The sequence below is a fragment of the Mesoplodon densirostris genome, chromosome 8, assembly GCF_025265405.1.
Source record: "Mesoplodon densirostris isolate mMesDen1 chromosome 8, mMesDen1 primary haplotype, whole genome shotgun sequence".
NCBI lineage: Eukaryota > Metazoa > Chordata > Mammalia > Artiodactyla > Ziphiidae > Mesoplodon > Mesoplodon densirostris.
In genome coordinates, this window is record NC_082668.1 from 57,171,860 (window position 1) to 57,193,641 (window position 21,782).

The window sequence follows — 21,782 nt, forward strand, 5'->3', positions numbered from 1 at the left end:
TATGCTTTTAATAACAGTACAAACCAGAGGAAATAAATCAAACAAGGCTGCATAGGTGCTATCATTTGCACATTTCACAAAGCAATCATGTACAATAACTGATATACTTATTACTCCAGAAAGTCAGTATTCTTACAGAAAAAGAATTACTAGAGGTCACATAATGTTTGTTTTCAAAATAGACAAGGTGCCTTTCACTGGACTTCACTGTACCCCGGAGAGCTACCCAGGATTCCTGTTAGAATTTCAACACAAAGAAAAATTTGAAGGAAAAAAAAAAGATATTTACACAGACTCAAGAGGAAGCAACATCTTTTTAAAAGTCACTCTACGAAGTAGTAAGATTTTAACAGTGATTTGTAGCTACGGTTGCCTCTTCAATGAACAAGGCGGTGGGGAGTCTCACCGTGTGATGCCTGGGAGGTGGGGAGTGGTGGCAGGTGGACCCAGAGGGGAACACGAGTACTCCGGCTCCAGTGAGCTCTAGCACGCGTGCAGGAGGCACTGCTCAGAAGAACTAGGCTTTCTATGACCACTTACTTTGGAGTGGCCAACAATGAAGATGGCTAGAAGGCGGCTGTTTAGTGAATCTTCAGAAGCACAGAAGTCACTGTGGGAGCTTACAGTAGAGCCTGTCTCCTGGAGGAGAGCGCCATCAGCACACCTGTGTTCTTGTTAAACACGGAGGAAAAACCAAGCCAACAGAGACGCAACTCACAGGCAAGACACAGCAAGTGTGAAGTGGTATAGCCTTTATTTTTAATATTTGGCTGTGCGGGGTCTTAGTTGTGGCACATAGGATCTTTGTTGCCGTGTGCAGGATCTTTTTTTAGTTGCGGCATTCAGGATCTAGTTCCCCGACCAGGGATCAAACCCGGGCCCCCTGCATTGGGAGCACAGAGTCTTAACCAGGGGACCCCCAGGAAAGTCTCTATGGCCTTTATTATGTTGAGGTACTTTCCCTCTATATTCAATTTGTTGACAGTTTTTTAAAATCATAAATGGATGTTGAATTTTACCAAATGCTTTTTTCCCCATCTACAGAGATGACCATGATTTTTATCCTTTTTTGTTAACCTGGTGTAATACATTGATTGATTTTCGGATGTTGAATCATTCTTGCATCCTGGAATAATCCCACTTGATCATGTTGCATGGTCATTTTAACATACTGTTGAATTAACTTTGCTAAAGTTTTGTTAAGGATTTTTGCATCTATTTTGTACATCAGGTATATTGGCCTATAATTTTCTTTTCTTTAGGTGTCCTTGTCTGGCTTTGGTATCAGGGTAATGCTGGTTTCATAAAATGAGTTTGGAAGTGGTACCTCCTCCCTGATTTTTTGGAAGTGTTTGAGAAGGACTGGTATTAATTCTTTAAATGTTTGGTAGAAGTCATCAGTGACGCCATATGGTCCTGGGCTTTTGTTTGTTGGGAGGTTTTTGATTATTGATTCAATCTCCTCACTACTAACCAGACTACCCAGATTTCAATTTCATCATGATTCAATCTTGGTAGGTATGTTTCTAGCAGTCCACTTCTAGGCCATCCAATTTGTTGGCCAACAATCATTCACAGTAACATCTGATTCTTTGTATTTCCATGGTACAACTTGTAACACCTCCTCTTTCCTTTCTGATTTTGAGGGTTTTGTGAGTCTAGCTAAAGTTTTATCAATTTTATCTTAAAAAGAAAAAACCCAGCTCAGTTTCATTGCTCTTTCTTCTACTAACTTTGGGCTTCATTTTTTTCCCCCGAGATATCAAGTTAGGTTGCGATCCGTTTCTTGATGTAGGCTTTTATCCCTATATACTTCTCTCTTAGACTGTTTTTGCAGTATCCCGTAAGTTTTGGTATGTTGTTTCCATTTTTATTTCTCATTATTTTTAAATTTCTTCTTTGACCCATTGGTTGTTCAGTAGGTTGCTTAATTTCCACATATTTGTGAAATTTTTAGGCTTCTTGTAGTTGATTTCTAGTTTTATACCATTATGGTCAGAAAAGATGCCTGATGTTGATTTTAGTCTTCTTAAACTTATTAAGACTTGTTTTGTGTCCTAACATATGATCTATCCTGAAGAATTTTCCATGTGTGCTTGAAAAGAGTCTGTATTCTGTTGCTTTTGGATGGAATGTTCCACATGTCTGTTACATCCATCTGGTCTAAACATGTTATTTAAGGTCAGTGCTTCCTTATTGATAATCTGACTGGATGATCTATCCTTTTGATGAAAGTGGGGTACTAAAGTCCCCTGCTATTATTGTTTTGCTCTCTATCCTGTTAATATTTGCTGTCTATGTCTGTAAATACTTGCTTTATATATTTAGGTGCTCCACGGCTTTATTTGAACATTTTCTTTTCCATGTGTCCTAGAGATATTTCCATTTCAAACATCTTCATTTCCCTCATTTTAGTTTGCATAACTCAGAGCATTGCTATATCACAATTTATGTAGTCATTTCCTTATTGATGGACATCTATTGGCATTTGGTTGAAAATACATTAAATTTATTGATCAGTTGACAACTTACAAGATTGAAGACATCCTATTCAGAAAGAAGTTACATCTGCTTACTAAGTACTTGTCTAATTTTCTACATAAAGATCTTACACATGCTCCATCATCCATTTGCCACTTCATTTCCCTGACAAGTAACATGCAGAGAAAGGGGGTGTGTGAAAATGTAAGCACACTTATTCAGATGGGTAAAAACTGATTTTAGTTGTATTAATGGCCTCACTTTGCTTTAGAGCCCCTACTTTCACTGATGACGGAATTCGGGAGGAGAAGACAGATTCACCATAAAGGAACTCATCTTCCCTGGGCTTCACACTTTGCTTTGGTTCAGTATTTGATCAAACTGAAGTTCAAATTTCTGTCAGGCTGTTTCTCTTTTCAGAACCTCCGCACCCCATTTTCTTTATCAAGTTGGGAATCAGTGCATGGAAGACTCTTTCTTGCTGTCTTCTGAGTTTTTACTCATTGTTCTTCTTATCACCTGTTACTGAACGTCCCTGCCTTAGTCCATGCCTTATCCTAGACTCTCCTGTCTCAACAGGAAGTCTGAGATCCTGTACACTGAAGTTTCCTTGTCCCAACAGGCTCTCCTACCTCCATTAATTAGGAACATAGTTTTCACAGGAGCTTATACCCTGCATCTGCTAACTGTGCAACTTCTCTATCCATTTCCAGTCTCCTTTACCCTACTGTACGCAAACCAGTGGAGAGAGGTTTGTATTAGTGAACTCAAATACCACATATAAACATTCCCCAACTGGCCCTGCAGGCCCCAGAATCATCTGTTGTCAAAAGCTGCAGCAAAAGGAAATGCTACATCATGAACATACTGATCAAAGCTAAGCCTCAGGGACTATTAATATCATAAACAGCAATAACTCTTTTCCTGGAAAAATGCCATAAAATTTAAGGGTGGTCTGTAATATAGAACATGACGTACTGGGGACTCCCCTGGCGGCCCAGTGGTTAAGACTTCGCCTTCCAATGCGGGGGGTGTGGGTTTGATCCCTGGTTGGGGAGCTAGGACCCCACATACCTCGTGGCCAAAAAACCAAAGGAAAAAACAGAAGCAACACTGTAACAAATTCAATAAAGACTTTAAAAATCATCCACATCAAAAAAAATCTTAAAAAAAAAAAAGATGTATCTCCCCCCTTAAAAAAGCAGTTAGAAAATAATTCTGAGACCTTACTCTTAGGATATATAAGTTTAAAAAGGTATTAAAGAGTAACGAAAAAAGTATAATAAACTTTTTATTTTCATAAATTCTCTTAAAAAACAACCAGAGAACTGGAATTAACCTTGGAAAGTCATCTCCAAGGCCTCTTAGCTTTCACACTAACAAATTCTTATAAGGACGATCTCGCAGGAGCCTACACCTAAATGTTTTCCGTAATGCTGTGTTTCCACCCCTTTGCCCGAGGAATCAAGCAAAAAGGGAAAGACTCATATTCATGAATAAATGGAAGCAATAATTTAAAATAGAAATAAATCCAATAGTCAACTGCAGAAAAAGTTATTTTGGTGAAAAAAAGTAGTTGGCAGGGCTTCCCTGGTGGCGCAGTGGTTGAGAGTCCACCTGCCGATGCAGGGGACACGGGTTCGTGCCCCGGTCCGGGAGGATCCCGTGTGCCGTGGAGCGGCTGAGCCCGTGGACCATGGCTGCTGGGCCTGCGCGTCCGGAGCCTGTGCTCCGCAACGGGAGAGGCCACAACAGTGAGAGGCCCGCGTACCGCAAAAAAAAAAAAAAAAAAAAGTAGTTGGCAGTCGAAAAAAGTTATTTCTTCAGTAAGATACCACATAACATAAAAACAATAGACCTTTTCCTACACATGAAAACAAAGGTCTTAGTTATAGAAACGAAACACTATTGCAACACAACTTTGTTTAGGCAAGAAGCACACTAAACAAAGGGATGAAACCTGCATTCGTATAAAAGGAATGGGACATATGAGAAAATCAACTTGTTTCTTCTTCCTCAGAGTAAATCTTCCTGAATCATCACTCCCGCAAGCATTTCTCTGGCTAGTAGCGCTCCACCCAGACTCCACGCCAGAGGTGGAGGGCCACAGTTTCTCTCGTTACTTTCAATAGCTCAATCTTCAAGCAAGTAGTTAGGGTTAACTACTAAGTAGGGATCTTCTTCATAGCTCTCACTTCCTTCTGTGGAGCCTTTCAATCCAGCTTGGGTGAGCTCAATTAGAACATGATCCTATGAAACACAAACGTTTGTCCTCAGTTCTCCAGCAGTATTATAAGAATGCTAAGATACACAGGGCTTGACCCTTCTTCTGAATGTTTGTGACTAACATTTTCTTTCATTTCCCCCCAGAAACTCGCTCAGAAAAAGGACTGTATCTTAAAGTCAATATCAAGTTTCTGCTAAGTCACCTTCCCATTAGGATACAGACTTTTTCATATCATAAACTTCTTTTGAAAAATTAAGAAATATATCAGTAAGACTGACATTGTGATTTTAATCAGGTTCCCTAGCATATTACATCAACTACTTATAAATATAACTTCAAAAAAGAACATATGAATTTTACAATCATGCAATTGTATAAAATCCTGATATGTTTATGATTCTGTTTATCACTCTGATAAGTGTTTAATTTTGCTTAATATTATGTTAATTTTTAATTATTGGCCACTGAACTCTTTTATATGCCATCCATTTATAATTTAGTTAGAAGCAGAATCTAAAGATAATTAACATGAAACAGTTTTCACTCTGACCTATTAACTAATTAAAAAAAAGCAGAACATGCCATGTGGCTTAATAAACTTGATGACAGATTTGAAGCCATGATGTAACTATAAGTCAGTCTAATATGTCCACAAACGAGAAGGGCTCCTACCGAAGGCCCATACAGAGGAACTCAGGAAATAGTGATTTGATCCTAAGAAGGTGGAAAAGTCCCATAGTATAAGCACTAATTCCACTCAGAGGGATTGGACACTTTCAAGCACTCACTCTATGTACTAACACATCTTCACAGGAAGCACATTTAATTAGTACAGCACAAGTTCTTTAGCCTTCTGTATTGAGTTGGCTCAGGCGGTGAGTCAAACTTAAAAAGGTAAGCCCAATTTAGATCAGTTAATTTCACAATGTATCCGAATGTGGATTTCTTGCGTGGACCATCTTATCTTACACTGATCCCAGGGCCACAAGGGAGGGAAGGGCTGGCCTGATGCAAACACATTACCCACCACTAACTAGATAGACAACTCTGAGCACAACGCCACCCCAGTTCAGCTTTATTTTTATACATATTATTCATTAAATTTTGAATGGAATAGTTCTTCCCACACCCCCATACCTGTAACCATAGACTCATCTAGTTCTACAGGGAAATAGTTTTTCAGATGACAAACCCTGATATGTGACAACTATAATATTTATATAGTGAGCACTGTGAAGTCAACTGCAATCTCTGCCATTTGAACAGAAAAATTCAATCATTTAACAAGTATTTGAGCCCTCTATGACTTAGGCACCACTGTAGATTCTGGGGACACAGTGGCTAAAGAATCAAAGCCCCTGTCCTCATGGTGCTTGCATGTTAATAAGAGAGACAAAATAAACACCTAAATAAAGACTATACTGTCAGGCAATGATAAGCACTATGAAGAAACAAAGCAGGGTAAGGGGGTGACAGCAAGGAGGAGGCTATTTTTTTTTTTTTTTTTTTTTTTTTTTTGCGGTATGCGGGCCTCTCACTGTTGTGGCCTCTCCTGTTGCGGAGCACAGGCTCCGGATGCACAGGCTCAGCGGCCATGGCTCACAGGCCCAGCCACTCTGCAGCATGTGGGATCTTCCCGGACCAGGACATGAACCTGTGTCCCCTGCATCAGCAAGCAGACTCTCAACCACTGCGCCACCAGGGAAGCCCAGGAGGAGGCTATTTTGACTGGCCAGGCAAGAAGAACTTCTCTGAGAAGGTAACATTTGAGCAGACCTCAGAATGGAGGACGGAATATGGGCAAAGAAACAAAGAGCATGTACAAAGGCCTTCATGCTTGGTGTGTCTAAGGAACAGTGACAAGGCCAGTGTCACTAAGCAGAATGGGCAAGGGGAAAAGGCTATGAAATGAGGTGGGCAGGGGCTTGCTTGTGTATGGTTCTGCAGGCCACGGTATGGAGACTGGATTTTATTCTAAATGTGAGGGAAGGACTAGAAGGAAGGGCACTAAAACAATTTGATTTGTTAAAAGATCTGTCTGGCTGCTGGGCAGAGAGCCACTGCAAGGGAGGACAGTTAAGAGGCACCCATGGAGGTCCAGGCATGGTGGCTTGGGTAGATGTGACAGTGGTGAGAAGAGAACAGAGAATACTGATACTGATACTGAAGGCAGGGCTCACAGGATTTGCTTATAAAAGGAGAAGTTGTGAGGGAAAAGAGAAATCAAGGAATCAAGGATAATTCTAAGGTGCCTCACTTAAAGCAAACGAGTAAGTGAAACACTGCAAGGAAAAACTGTTTTGAACACATTAAGCGTGAGACGCCTATTAATTTGCAAGTAGGCAGCTAGCTACGTACATTAGCAATTTAGAGGACAGGTGAGAGTTGGAGATATAAATATGGGAGTCATCACAAATGGTTTTCAATTCATAGAACCAAATGAGATCACTTAGGCAATGAATATAAATAGAAAAGAGGTCTGAGGACTAAGCATAATACTTCATTTAAAAAGTGACAAGAGAAAGACTCAGGAAAAGAGAATAAGAAGAAATAACCAGTGAGAAGGAGAAGACCCAGGAGAACACGGTGACTCAGAAGCCAAGTGAACAAAGTATTTCTAGAAGGAGTGATCAGCTTTGACAGATGCTGCTGACAAGCTGAATACTGAAAATAATCAACTGATTGGAGTAGTGAGAAGGTATGTATGAAGGTATGTCCCTCAAGAGAGTAGGAGAATGAACTGCCTAGGGAAAAGTAATAGCATCAGGCAGTGCTACTGTGAGGTCAGTGCTACTGTGACGTCGACAAGACAGAAGTAAAGAATTATCCATTTGAGATTTGTGGTCATGAATTTAAAATACGAGTGGGCACATGGTTGTATGCTTTTCTCCAGATACTTTTAGCTGCATAGATATAGGTATAGAAAATGAATTAGATTGAACCAAATCTGGAATTTTGCCAAGTAATATAAAAAGAGAATGAATGAAGTTGAAAGTATAAGAAAAAAGTGATCATGGGATAGATTTTAAGCTGGGTAATGGGGGAGATAAGAACATGAGGAAGGATAAAATGCAGAAAATAGGTGACAGTGGTCAGGATGCTCAAAGGTTTATGGTAGAGTGGAACACAAAGGTTAAAAACACACAAATAATAAGACCCTAAATTCACTTTACCAGCTTTAAGTTCTGCTTATTTTAGCAGAAGAAATAAGTCAATTAATTGTTAATAATTCTCTCTTGTTTTATACAACTCCTAATTCTGACTAGATCCTAATGATTCAAAATAAATGAACATCTAATGAACCTACAAAGATATGAGGCATGAAATCCTTCCATAATACCTCAGAGCAAGCTTAATTCTATACGTACATAGTGGGTGAGTCGATAAATGACTTTCTCTATGATTTTCTTTTTATTTATCAGCTCCTCTTCAGAATCTATTTCTGATTCGATTTCCTTCAAGTACCAATTAACAAGCTCACTCCTCTTTAATGCTGATTCATCCTCTTCTGCAACAACAAAAAATACATTTAAAAAGGATTAAATTATCCTTGTAGCAAACTGTATTGCCAATTCTTGGAGTCTGCATGCACAAGATAGTGTACAGATTAGATAACCTTCAGTCTGTCAGAAAACATATCTGCTGAAATAAGGTTTGCAATCTTCCAGCATAAGCCTGAAATAAGCTGTTATATTACTTGAATTAAAGTATGCCTTACTTTATCCTGAAAAGAAAAATCTAAAAAAACAGAGATTATTAAGAAACAAGTTTCTTAAAGCTATAACGATTTCAAAGTATGAAGGTGTTTCCTTCACCTTCTCATGCTTCACCACCTATGATATCATCTGTCAACAGCAGCTGAAAGCATAAATTAGGAATAAAGTCACAGCAAGCAAAACTGCTTAAATACAACTATTCCTCTTTGGAAAGGGGAACACTTTATGGAATTGAGGTCAACCAAGGAGTGAAATCCATAGGTGTTTACTCAAAAATAAAAAATTTCCAATTTATTCCAGCAAGGTCTAACCTTATTGACTGAACTACCTGCCCTTTAGAGTCCAGAACTCTAAATTCACAAGAAAAGTTGGAACCTGGCAATATTTTAAACTATCACAGATAATTAACTATCACAGATATAAAGTATAATAAAAGAAAACTTCATTTGTCTTGATTTTAGAAATTGCTAATAAAATACAAAATCAAAGTAGGAAAATTTTAGCTTTACTGATTATGCCTCTGAAAAGTTTTATTATGGTTGTACTCAAATTTCAGTAGTTTGTCCAAATGCTTTTGAGTAAGTAACCTCCTTGGTTTACAGTTTAAAGTTTTGTTAGGGGACTTCCCTGGTGGTCCAGTGGTTAAGACTCTGCGCTCACAATGCAGGGGCCCTGGGTTCGATCCCTGGTTGGGGAACAAAGATCCCACATACTGCAACGAACCCACGTGCCCTAGAGCCCATGTGCTGCAACCAGAGAAGCCTGCAAGTGGCAATGAAGACCCAGAGCAGCCTAAATAAATAAATGAATTAAAAAAATAATAAAGTTTTGTTAGAAAATAGCTGTCTATCTGAAGACTGAGAATTAATAACTTACCTGGCTGGGTGAATAGCGTCTTTTTTCTTTTTTTTAGGGAAAGGAGGAAGACCTAGAATTTATGTGTGGAATGCACTGTGTGAGTGCTAATCTTTATCTTTGCTCCATTGATGGCTGGCCATGTTTAAAACTTAGTTGCATGACAGAAAGAAAGAATAATGAAGTACAACGTGAACACAGGAATGTTTGCTCCCAAATCTTTTTATGTGAGAAGGGACTGGAACTAAAACCTCTCTGTCCTAGTGGCCTCTTTACTGCCTTCTTTCCTCCTTCCCACTGGTCCACAGTTCCCAAGGGAATGAGGGCAGAAACTAAAGGGCTTAAATCTTTTAGTAAGCTAAGACAATCTCTGGTGTTCTCTTCCTCCATCGCAGTTAGGACACTGTGATGAGAATATGTCCGGAAGCCAGCATACTGACAGTCAAATAAGAATTTTCTGATGGTTAAGCACCAAATTGAAGTTTAAGTTCAACCCCTTGATTTAATCACTTTTCCTTCTGCCTTGTGGCTAATTATATGTTGAGAAAACCTGGATAGCATGGTAAAGCAGTTAAGAACAGGAACGATAGTAATGTTCAGATATCACACTTTACCTACAGAGAAATGAGGATTTTACTTCATTTCTAGTCTGGAATGTACTTGTGCTAATAGTCTTTTGAGTTTCAGTTACTTGTCTATGAAATATAAACACCCTAGGAGTCCATCCATTTTAAACAAACCCATTGTAAGGAAAAGTGACTTTGCATCTGTAAAAACATTTGTTAAGTGCGTCTTTATATATTATCAGATCCCAAATTCAGCTTCACAAATATTAAAATAGGCCAAGGACATTAATAAGAATGAGTCATAAACCTTTGACAATGAACTTGTGGGGAAATGTCTAGGCTGGTAGATATGCTGACACTCCCTAGTAGATTTTGTTTGCCAAAGCGAGCTTGTCTAACAGTTTCTCATCTCTTCTGACAAAATAACACAATCTTTAGCAATCAGAAATTGTTAGCTGATTCACTTTGTTATAAAGCAGAAACTAACACACTACTGTAAAGCAATTATACTCCAATAAAGATGTTAAAAAAAAAAGATATTAGACAAAAAGAAAAAAGTTGTTTATGTGAATACAGCTTATGTAAATGACTCAGCATGTGAGCAGCACTAAGTATGGCCTCACCTTCTTCCATCTTTCTGAGGTGAAGCACAATAAGGTTAGAGATTCGGCAGTATTCGGAGAAGCCCAGCCTTAAGGAGGCTTTCGGAACAGAATCTTGGTTCATGTCTTCACTGTGGCCGTTAATTCCATTCACAGGAGCAGGGCTATCAGCATGACCTAAGTGAAATATTAACTGTTTGAATCTTGTTTCTGTGCCTCCAATACTCCCCTATTAAATGTTTATAAATATACTACTTATATTTTAATACTAATTTTAAAACAACCATATAGTTATACTCAGTATTTAGTAATTGTACAAATAAATTAGAAACTTTATAAATGCTACCAGTGGAGACAAAAACCCATTTGGAACAGATGGGAAGATTGGGAGATAAAAGGATTTCATAATCTGAAAGTGCATTTGCAATATTAAGTCCACTATCTCCATTTTGGTGTTTTTTTCTCTCAGTCTTTCAAGCATATATATTTTATATCAACTAATTATATTTTAACTTAGAAACAGTTAATAAAATTCAATATCCATTTTTCCCCTTTTGCTACATAGGCTTCACAACCATCAGTAAGTGCACTTTTACCATGACATCTCAGAGAACATTTTGGTCCCTAATTCTAGAACAGTCATGAACAGACAGCTCACCATGGATGCCATCTGGTCCCTCATCTACCTCCATCTGGGCATCTTCGTCTTGATCTAGACTGACATCAGGTGTTTCTACACGGATGATTGATTTATTCAGTAACCTGAAAGCTTCCTTCACATGTTTAGGCTGGACCTAAGCCAATCAAGATGAAGTAAATCAGTAAGCCAGTCTTTTTGATATAACAAACAGACTTTCTCCATATGAAATTACAGTGGCATTTTGGTTTTCTCACACTCTCCCTCTACACAACATAAAATATGAGAGAACACCATAAATTCACCAGAATGGTTAAAAGGATCGACAATATTGAGAATGTAGACAACTTTCATTCACTGCTGCTGGGAATATAAGTTGGTAACAACCATTATGGAAAACTGATTTTCAGGCTTTACTAAACTGCACACACCTACAATCTATGACCCAATGATTCCACTCCTAGGTACACACCAAACAGAAATGTACATATAAATACACCAGATGAACCAAAAGACCTGCACATCCCATAAGAACCCAAATTGGAAACTATCCAAATGTCCATTAATAGAAGAATGAGCCAATCACTGTGGTACATTCACTGATAGTTATGTTTATTTAACCACAACTGGGAGGGGAAAAAAGGTTGAAAACAACCTAACTAACCATCAGGAAAAGTATGGTTAGAATACTATATAACCATAAAGAAAAAAAAAAAAAGGTTATCCTCAGAGAACAGTAGCAGTGACTGTAAACAAACTGAAAGGGTAGCTCTTAGAGATGCTAGTAAGGAATGTTCAACTTCCTGATCTGGGTATAGATTACATAGATATGTTCATTGAAAGTTAACAGAACTGTACACTTGTGATTTGTGCACTCTCTGTACGTATGTTTTGCCTCAAAAAAAAAAAAAGCCTACTTAGAAGAAAAATTACAAGTCTATTTGAGGGTGGGAGGAGATTGCTTTAAGTCCTTGTATAAATAGCCAGCAGTCTCTCTAAATCTACTCCCTTCCTAACGAGCTGAGCCCCATAACAACAGATAAACCCAGCAGAGCAGCTTTTTTTTTTTCTCTTTAAATACATTACCACCTGCAATGAAACTTTAAGCCATTTGAGAACAATCAATATCAAGACATATCCTAGTAAGCTTACTGGTCTATAAAAATAAGAAAGAATACTTTGGAAAGAGAAAAATATCAAACTACTTATGGAGGAAAAATTAATAATCAAGGGCTGGCCTCAGATTTTCCCAAAGAACAACTGATGTCAGGATACAGTAGAAAAATTTATAAGAAAAGAAAATATGAGCCAGAGGTTGGATGTCATTCAGGTAAAGACTACAAATAACCCTGTTGAACATAACACTCAGGGAATATTATTCCCATGAACTCATCTTTTTCATCAAACCCTTGAAAAAAGGCCAAATTTCAATCAGCGAAGTGATAAGTTAGAAATCGTAACAAATTTATCTCCAATGATCATGCCTTGCACATATTTAGCTACAAAACTAAAACTTAAACAAACATGGGAATTAAGAGTGACAGAACAAAATGTAAATAGTATATGTCCTGAAGATAGAGGGGTACAGGGAGACCCGAGAGATGGGAGTAAATTTGCTAATAGCCCCCTAAAAATGAGCGGAAGACGTAAATAAACATTTCTCCAAAGACATACAGATGGCCAAGACACATATGAAAAGAAGCTCAACATCACTAACCACTAGAGAAATGCAAATCAAAACTACAGTGAGGTATCACCTCACACCAGTCAGAATGGCCATCATCAAAAAATCTACAAACAATTAATGCTGGATAGGGCATGGAGAAAAGGGAACCCTCTTGCACTGTTGGTAGGAATGTAAATTGATACAGTCACTGTGGAGAATGATATGGAGGTTCATTAAGAAACTAAAAATAGAATTACCATATGACCCAGCAATTCCACTACTGGGTATATATACCCAGAGAAAACCATTAATTCAAAAAGACATATGCACCCCAATATTCATTGCAGCACTATTTACAATAGCCAGGTCATGGAAGCAACCTAAATGCCTACTGACAGATGAATGGTTAAAGAAGATGTGGTACATATATACAATGGAATACTACTCAGCCATAAAAAGGACCGAAATTGGGTCATTTGTAGAGGCATGGATGGACCTAGAGACTGTCATACAAAATGAAGTAAGTCAGAAAGAGAAAAACAAACATCATATATCAACACATATATGTGGAATCTAGAAAAATGGTACAGATCAATCTTTTTGCAAGGCAGAAAGACATAGAGAACAAACGTATGGACACCGAGGGAAGGGGGGGTAGGATGAATTGGGAGATTGCGATTGACATATATATACACTAACTAATATGTATAAAATAACTAACAAGAACCTGCTGTATAGCACAGGGAACTTCACTTTGCTGTACAGTAGAAACTAACACAACATTGTAAAACAACTATACCCCAATTAAAAAAAAATTTGCTGATTGCCTCTCACCTGTAACAGATGATAAATCAAGCCATGGATAAGCATATCTGACTGTGCAAAGGTAAACAGTAAAATATTATTTACTAAAATCAGGTGGTTGGGAGGGAAGGGAAGAAGAAAGAAGATGAAACATGCTAATTTTATCACTTCATAGTAGAGAACCAATAGAGAACTAAGGGTACAATATAAAGTTATAATAATAAAAGTAACCACTAAAATAAAATAATTTTCTGAATCTCAGAACTACACATACAAGCAAAAGCAAAGTGATCACAAAATGAAAAATCATGTCAACTATAAAAAGAAAAAACAAAAACAAAACCCCAAATAAACCTATCTCTCATACCAATAAATGTAAATGGGTTTAACTTACATGCTAAAAAAAATTTTGTTTGCATCACAAAACAAAATCCGACTCTGTGCTGTATATGTATATAAGACACACTTAAACTTACTCAGAAATGCCGAAAAATAGTAAAAAGTTAGGCAAAGGTATACCAAACAAAGAAAGCAAGGTGGAGTTCAGGCCAAAAGGCATAAATGAGACAAAGTTAGAGGGTACAAATCTCAATGAAAATATATGTATCAGTTAAGAGAACAACAATATCAGTAAAACAGAAATTATAGGAGAAAAAAGGATAAATACAAAGAGACAATAACTATGTTGGTAGAGAAATAAAAACTATTCATAGGAGACTTTTCTTTTAATTAATTAATTAATTAATTAATTAACCAATTAATTTTGGGCTGCATTGGGTCTTCGTTGCTGTGCGCAGGCTCTAGTTGCAGCAAGTGGGGGCTACTCTTCATTGCGGTGCCTGGGCTTCTCCTTGCGTTGGCTTCTCTTGTTGCAGAGCACGGCCTCTAGGCATGCGGGCTTCAGTAGTTGTGGCTCGCGGGCTCTAGAGCGCAGGCTCAGGAGCTGTAGCTCATGGGCTTAGCTGTTCCGCAGCATGTGGGATCTTCCCAGACCAGGGCTCGAACTTGTGTCCCCTGCGCATTGGCAGGCAGATTCTCAACCACTGCACCACCAGTGAAGTCCCCATAGGAGACTTTTAACTTTCAATCTAGAGAAGATATAGTAGACCAAAAAACCCCACAAAAAAATAGAAGACCTATGTAACATAATAAGGTAACCTCCCCCTTCACAGTATACACTGTAAACAGAGACTAGGCCTTCCAGTGAAGTGCTCATGGAACACTTATGGAAATGGGCTCTGGGCTACAAAGCATCCAAAAAACCAAATTCCAAAAAACCAAAATACTAAATGAGAAACATAGACATCATTTTCTAATCACAATGCAGTAAAATTAAAACAAGCAACCAAAAAAACACATTCTAACTGGATATTATTAAACTCTGAAGCAACTCTTGGTAGTGGAGATATGTAGCTTACCAAAACTGACCCAAGAAGAGATAGAAAATCTAAACAAGACTGACTTCCATGGCAGAAATTAAGAACCATGCACCCAAATTGTATACACTAGACCCAGAGAGTTTTACTTGAGAATTCATATCAGTAAAACAGCAGATAATTTTAATGCAATAGAAAACCATTCTAGAATAGAGAAAAAAGGGAAAAACTTTCAAAAACTTAAATGAAATAACAATAATAAAACAGACTGCAAAAACAAACAGAAATCAATGTTTTTTATGAGTACTGCTTTAAAAATTCTAAATAACAGCAAACAGAAGCCAAATGCATTAAAAAAGTGAGATTTATTCCAGGAAGGCTTGACATTAGAAAGTCTATTAATTTATTTTTCATTTTAATAGATCCAGGAGAAAAAATAAATCATGATTAACTCTATACACACTAAAAAGACAACTGGCCAAAAAAAAATCTTGATAAAAATATTCAAGACATAATAATAAATGTATAGTTCCTACTGATAAAAACACATTGTATCTCAGCCACAGAGCCAATTAGCAACAAGAAAAAAATGTCCAGTGTCATAATTATTAGACATTGTATTGCAACAGCAAAAGTAAATTAGTGGAGAATATGGGAAAAGATTAAGTTTATTTTTCAATAAGAATAGAAAGAAAAACACATGCCATTTATCATTTGCAAATAAGAACAAAAATCTGGAAAGTCAACAGACTCAACTGAAAAACTACTACAAACAAAAGGTATCAGTATGGTACAAAACTAGCATACAGAAATCAATAGTTCACATATACAAGCAACAACCAGTTAAAGTATATAGTGAAAAAAAGTCTACCTTCACTAGCCACAAAAATAACAAAATATCAAGAAACAAATTCCACAAGAAACATGAAAAAATCATATGAACTTTAAAACCTATTAAGTGAAACAAAAGACATAAGTGGAAAGATAATGAGGTCTCTGGTACTCAGAACTGTTAACGAATGTTTGCTTTTCCCGTTCTAGACACCCGAAAGGAAGGCACTGCTTTAACCTCTTGAACTTAGGCATGGCCACGTTAATTCCTCTGAGCAATGAAATGTGACCAGCAGTGTCATGTCATTTCCAGATAGAAGGTTAAGAAATGGCATATGATTCACCTTGTCTTTTCTCTATCTTCTGTAATCATGGAAGTGTATGTCAAGAAAGAGCCTTTACATCAGCCTGAATTTCTGAGAGATGTGAAGCGCAGAGCCTCTGGCTAACATAAATGAACATGAAACATGAGCAAAAAAATGTAATTGTTTCTGTTTTAAACAGCTGAGATTTTTATAGTGGCATAATCTAGATTTTAACTGCTATTATGTTTTCTTAGACAGAAAAAATAATCATAAAGAAGTCAATTCTCCATATTAACATATAGATTTAACATGTTCTCAATATCAATAATTTTTTGGGGGTATACTATTTTTATTTCATTCATATTTAAATTTCACCTCAAATACTGAGCTCAAGTATATGCTGGCCCTATGTTCAGATTTTTGAAATAAAGATAAAGGGACAGATAGCTTTAAGGGTGAATGTATTTCATATTTCACAATATGTTCAACAATTAGGGAAAATCTAGGGGGTGGTATAATTATATACCTTTATACATTTAGTAGCACAAGTATAGGGAAAAGCCATGCAATTGGAGGAAAAACCCATTTCAGGGCTGAACAGAGAGGTCCTTGAATGCCAACAGAATCTCCTCTTGACTTCAGACAAACTAAGGAGTCTGTCGGTATACAAAAACCACTGAATTCAGGAGCAATAGGATAGGTATTAAGGAACTGGTTCTTGCCAATCAGGATTATGTGGGAAAGTCTGAAGTGAGCAGAGGTGGCTGGAGGCTGGAAATATTGTAGCTCAAGTTCAGAATCTGTAGATTAGAACAGCAATCTAGAGACAGAATGGTTAGTGCTTTGTTCAAAAATTCCTGGGTTTTCCAAACAAGTTCCTAGGATGCTTTCCTCAAACAGTGAATATCAATCATCAATAAAAACCAAAACAAAACAAAGCCAGCTGGCTATTAAGTTCACAACAGCCAAAAGAGAACAATGCTGTGCAACATGCATTGGAACAAAAGTGCAACAATGCAGTGGAACAAAAGAGAACATTTAAAATATTGTGATACTAATGCAAGAGGACGCTGAGACAGCAGAGGAACAGAATTCAGAAAGAGATCCTAACACAAGAATTTAATATATAATAAAAGCATACCAAACCAGCGTGGAAAAGATGGATTGTTCAGTAAGTAGTGTTGGAACAACTAGGAAACTAGCTGAAAAAGAATCAACTGATTTACACCTCACATCTTACAGCAGGATAAATACCAAATGTTTGAATGATTTAAATACAAACAATGAAACCATCTAAATGCTTGAGGAAATCCTGAGAAAATTCTTTTATAATCTTAGAGTGGGGGAGACCTTTCTAATAAAACAGTAAGTAAAAAGTGAACACAGAATATGATCATAAAAGTAGAAATGGCTCTTAAATATATGCAAAAACACTCGATTTTATTCAGGAACTGTATCTGTGTGTGTGTATATATATATATATATATATATATATATATATATATATATATATATATATGCATGCATATATATGTATATTTATTTCATATCATGTGCATTTGCTACCTACTGAAAAAACAAAAAGGGAAAGAAAAATCTGTTAGAAATTCTCCAAGACACGTCAGTTCTACGAAACTCATTTTAAGAAACATTACAATGAAGAAAAAAAAAAGGTACAAATGTTAGTATGGTTTTTAAGAATTCCCCTCCATCATGGCCTATTCTTTCTCTACAGATTCCACTATATTCCTCCCAATACCCTTCACTCTAAACTTTCCACCTTCACTCTAAAAATGCCTACCAAAATTCTATATACCCTTCAGTGATCCAGTTTAAATGTTGGCATCTCCCCAAACCCTCCACCTTTGTTATGAAAGAATTCATTGATCTCTGTACTCTTTGCTGATGACACTCTATCATAATATCCTCTCTCATATTTCACATGTTTAATTAAACATATGTCTTGCTCCCACCAAACTATCAGCAATGGAAGACAGGGGCTCTTTTATTCATCTCCTAACTTACAAAGATGTCCATTAAATGTCAGGAGAATCAAAGAATAACAAGTAAGACAGTGTGAAAGTATTTTTTAAACAGTAAAGCACCATATCAGAGAATTTGAAAAATTAGACAAAAGGAAAAAAGCCAAAAAATGAAATCTATGGGATAGAAATGGTGAACGAAGTAAGAACAGTGGTTACTTCTGGGGAAGGAAGGATGCAAGGGAACTTTTTAGGATGATGTAAACCTTCTATGTTATGAGCTGAGTGGCCACAAGGGTGTATGTAAAAGTCAAAGCTGTACATTTTCCTCTATGTGAATTATACCTCCATCATACTATTAAGAAAAATAGCTGAACTCCTTACTCAAACAAAATCTTACACTGTCTAAAATATAAAGCTAGATAAAAGCAGGGCTTGTTTGCTTGAAGCAGAGATGAGGGCGTCCTTCCACTCTGCCCATTTACTCCCTAAATACCCACTGACATGTACCTGTAGAACCCAGGGCTCAAAGAACAATTTAATATCCACATGTTATTCAAAGGAGGAGAATTCCCTTCTTAGGAGACTGGAGGCTACTTTATCATATCCGTATCCCCTGCCCACAGGCCTAGCACATTGTAGGGTTTAAACAAATTTTCCTTGAATGAATGGCATTAATCTTGAACTCACCTCTATATGTATGTACTCTATAATCTATGTCATGATTATCTCATTATCATTAATCTAACTACTACATTCAATAAATGGTTGACAGCAACATTCTTCAAGGGAAAAACCCCAGGGTCAGGGGTCATGTATCCTATGAGCACTCAACAGTTATATAAAAATAAATCTGCAGCTAATGCTAGTATGTCCTATACCAAACATAAAAACAGCTTGTAAGGTAACAAATCAATTTCTCTTTCCCATTATGTTAGAGTGACTTTGATACCTCATCACAGCAGTGCATCCGAGCCATTGCTTCAGAGAGACGGATCATGCTCTCAAGCTGTCGCACTGTAATCCTCCATGAAGACTTGGTTACTCCAGAACCATCCCTCTGGCGGAGGCGTTTATACTGTTCCACAATGAAGTCCTCTGACTCTTTAGAAATCTGTTTCAGAATATCAGTGAAGTCAGAGCATTTCTACTTAATGGGAGCAGCTTTAAACATTAAGTTTAAGAGCCTCCCAGGTGAAGATACTCTGGTGGAACTGAGAAGGTCAAAACTTTGAAACCAATGACAAGAAATTAATACTGAAATGCCTTCAAAAGAAACTAATACAAAGGAGGACTATGAATTCCATGTACTAATTTTATGAATAGGAAGACAGTAGAGTTAGTATTTAAGCAAATGACCATTTCTAAACAATGTATACTTTTATACCCAACATGCCAAAGCTCATTAAACAAATTACTACTCAGGCTATTCTTGAGGCTCAGTTAGTTAACTTATGCAGTCTTTGGGAAAAAGAAAAGTCAATATATATAATACTGCCCCATCAGTGGCTTCACGTTCTGTGGTTTCAGTTACCTGTGGTCACCTGAAGTCTGAAAATATTAAATAGAAAATCCCAGAGATAAACAATTCATAAGTTTTAAATTGTGCACCATTCTGAGAAGTGTGATGAAATTTTACGCTGTCCAATGTCCCACCTGGGACGAGAATTATCCCTTTATCCAGCATATCCACACTGTATATGTTACCTGCTTATCAGTCACTTAGTAGCCATTTTGGTTATCAGATCAACTGTTAGGGTAACAGTGCTTGTGTTCAAGTAACCCTTATTTTACTTAATAATGGCCTCAAAGTGCAAGAGAAGTAATGCTGGCAATTCAGATATTCTCTTATTGTGCCTAACTTATAAACTGAACTTTATCACAGGTGTGTACGTATAGGAAAAAACATCGTACATACAGGGCTTGGTACTATCTGTGGTTTCTGGCATCCACTGGGGGTCTTGGAACATATCCCCTACTGTATATATACCTTATTATTAGTTAAATAATAACAACCTTATTATTAGTTAAATAATAACAACAAAATGAGGCATACTAAAGAATACTGTTTTTCAGAGCAAGGAAATAAGCATATTAAGGAAGCATGCCAAGGTCAAGAGGGACCAGCGTAGTCATGGAGAACAAATGCCTCTGCAAACAAAAGTGCTTTGCCTTTCCCTTGGGACAGTGAGAGTCAACCCCAATATTACGGATAATCAAGTGAAGGTGATAGATAATTAAAATCTAAGCATAACTCCCAAAAGTCAAGCCAGAAAGAGTGTAAAAACCTCAACCAGAATCAAACAATTTTTTTTGTACTCTACTTTAGGAAAATGTCAAAAAAAATGCATTATGGAAGTTTATCTTAAAAATAAATGTCCAAGTGAGCACCCTGGATCCTGTATTGTAAAACAGTTACTCATGTTCATTACAATAACCTAGAGGAATACAAGCTTTCCTCTGAGACAGATTCGAGAGCATTCAGTAGACTACTGATTTAAACACATGCAGTTTTAAGATTCTTAGGAATAATGGTTGAAATAAAAGGATATCCTACTTTATTTGGTTATTCAAAACTGTTCACCCATAAAAGTCTTTTTATTAGTACCTAAAAAGTTAAAGAAATGGAATTTTTCAGACTTTAAAAAAATTCCTTTTCTCAAGTCTCTCTGAGGAAACAAACTGTTCTCAAAAAAACCCAAACCGAAATCAAACCAACCAACTAACCAACCAAACGACCTTAAAAAAACACCCAAACAAGTCAGGTTCAGTTAATTTCCATACAACGCTTTTGTTTAAATGTCACTTTCATATACTCATTATGCCCAATTACAGGACAAAAGGGTAGGTTACCTTGGGTTTAAACTGTCTTGCAAAAAGAAGATACCTCCTGATATCATCAAGGGAATACACACGATCAATTGAATCTTCAATTCTTGAATGCAAGTCTACTATTCGCCTGGCGATAGCATAATCTGTAACCTAATTCAAAATAAGAAAATCACTTTAATCAGTTATAGTAATATCCACTCCAGACTATCCCAGGCATTAAGAAATTTTTTATAGCTAACAACAAGCTCTAATATGCCACCATAAGATGTATTAATGGGTTCAAGTTTCTGACGAAAATTTAGTACCACATCCAAAATCAGAAGTTTAAATGTATACCTTTGCCCTACTCTAAGACTATTCCTGAAGGAATTTACTGACTTTAATATGGCAGAAATAAGATTTCTAGGGCCCTAAGTGTGTCTAGAAGCATTAATTCATGCAACCCTCACAAAAAATTTATTAGGTAGATAATATTACCCCCATTTTACAGATGAATAAATTGAGGCCCGGAAAGATGAAGTAACTTATCCACACAGTTAGTAACAGAGCGAGGATTTGAAGAGTCTAGTTTCATAGTCAATCCTCCTACCCACTACATTTCGTTGCCACTTATGAACATACGAATGATGATCATCATAGAACTGTTATTAACATTGAAAAAGATAAAATCACACTAAAAATATGCAATTTACTCTCAAATAGTACAGAAAAAAAAAGTAGAGATACAGAGCAAATGGTGAAGCAAACGGGGCAAAAAGTTAATGTGAACTGAATAAAGGGTATATGAGTATTATATGCACTATTGTATTTCCTGCAACTTTTCTGTAAGTTTGAAATTATTTCTAATTAAACACCTAAAAAACTAATTTAGTAAATTATGTATAGACAGAAATATATGAAAA

The 21,782-nt window shown here is 36.8% G+C and overlaps 1 protein-coding gene and 1 non-coding gene across 3 annotated transcripts in view; one reads left to right on the forward strand and one right to left on the reverse strand.

Moving 5' to 3' along the window:
* The window catches only part of MCM6 (minichromosome maintenance complex component 6), a 49,246-nt gene continuing 27,464 nt past the window's right edge, over positions 1 to 21,782 (reverse strand). The window contains exons 12-17 of one of the 2 annotated variants that reach the window (XM_060106032.1): positions 20,902 to 21,030; positions 19,001 to 19,162; positions 11,106 to 11,241; positions 10,469 to 10,624; positions 8,077 to 8,216; positions 1 to 4,731 (exon numbers count right to left, since the gene is read on the reverse strand). In XM_060106032.1, coding sequence (XP_059962015.1) covers positions 4,615 to 4,731; positions 8,077 to 8,216; positions 10,469 to 10,624; positions 11,106 to 11,241; positions 19,001 to 19,162; positions 20,902 to 21,030 — 840 coding nt within the window. In that variant the 3' untranslated portion in view covers positions 1 to 4,614. The remainder of the gene's footprint in view (positions 4,732 to 8,076; positions 8,217 to 10,468; positions 10,625 to 11,105; positions 11,242 to 19,000; positions 19,163 to 20,901; positions 21,031 to 21,782) is intronic. The other variant, XM_060106033.1, reaches the window with a different exon arrangement.
* On the forward strand, positions 9,049 to 9,121 carry TRNAV-CAC (transfer RNA valine (anticodon CAC)). Its single transcript has one exon. It is a non-coding gene; the product is annotated as a tRNA-Val (tRNA).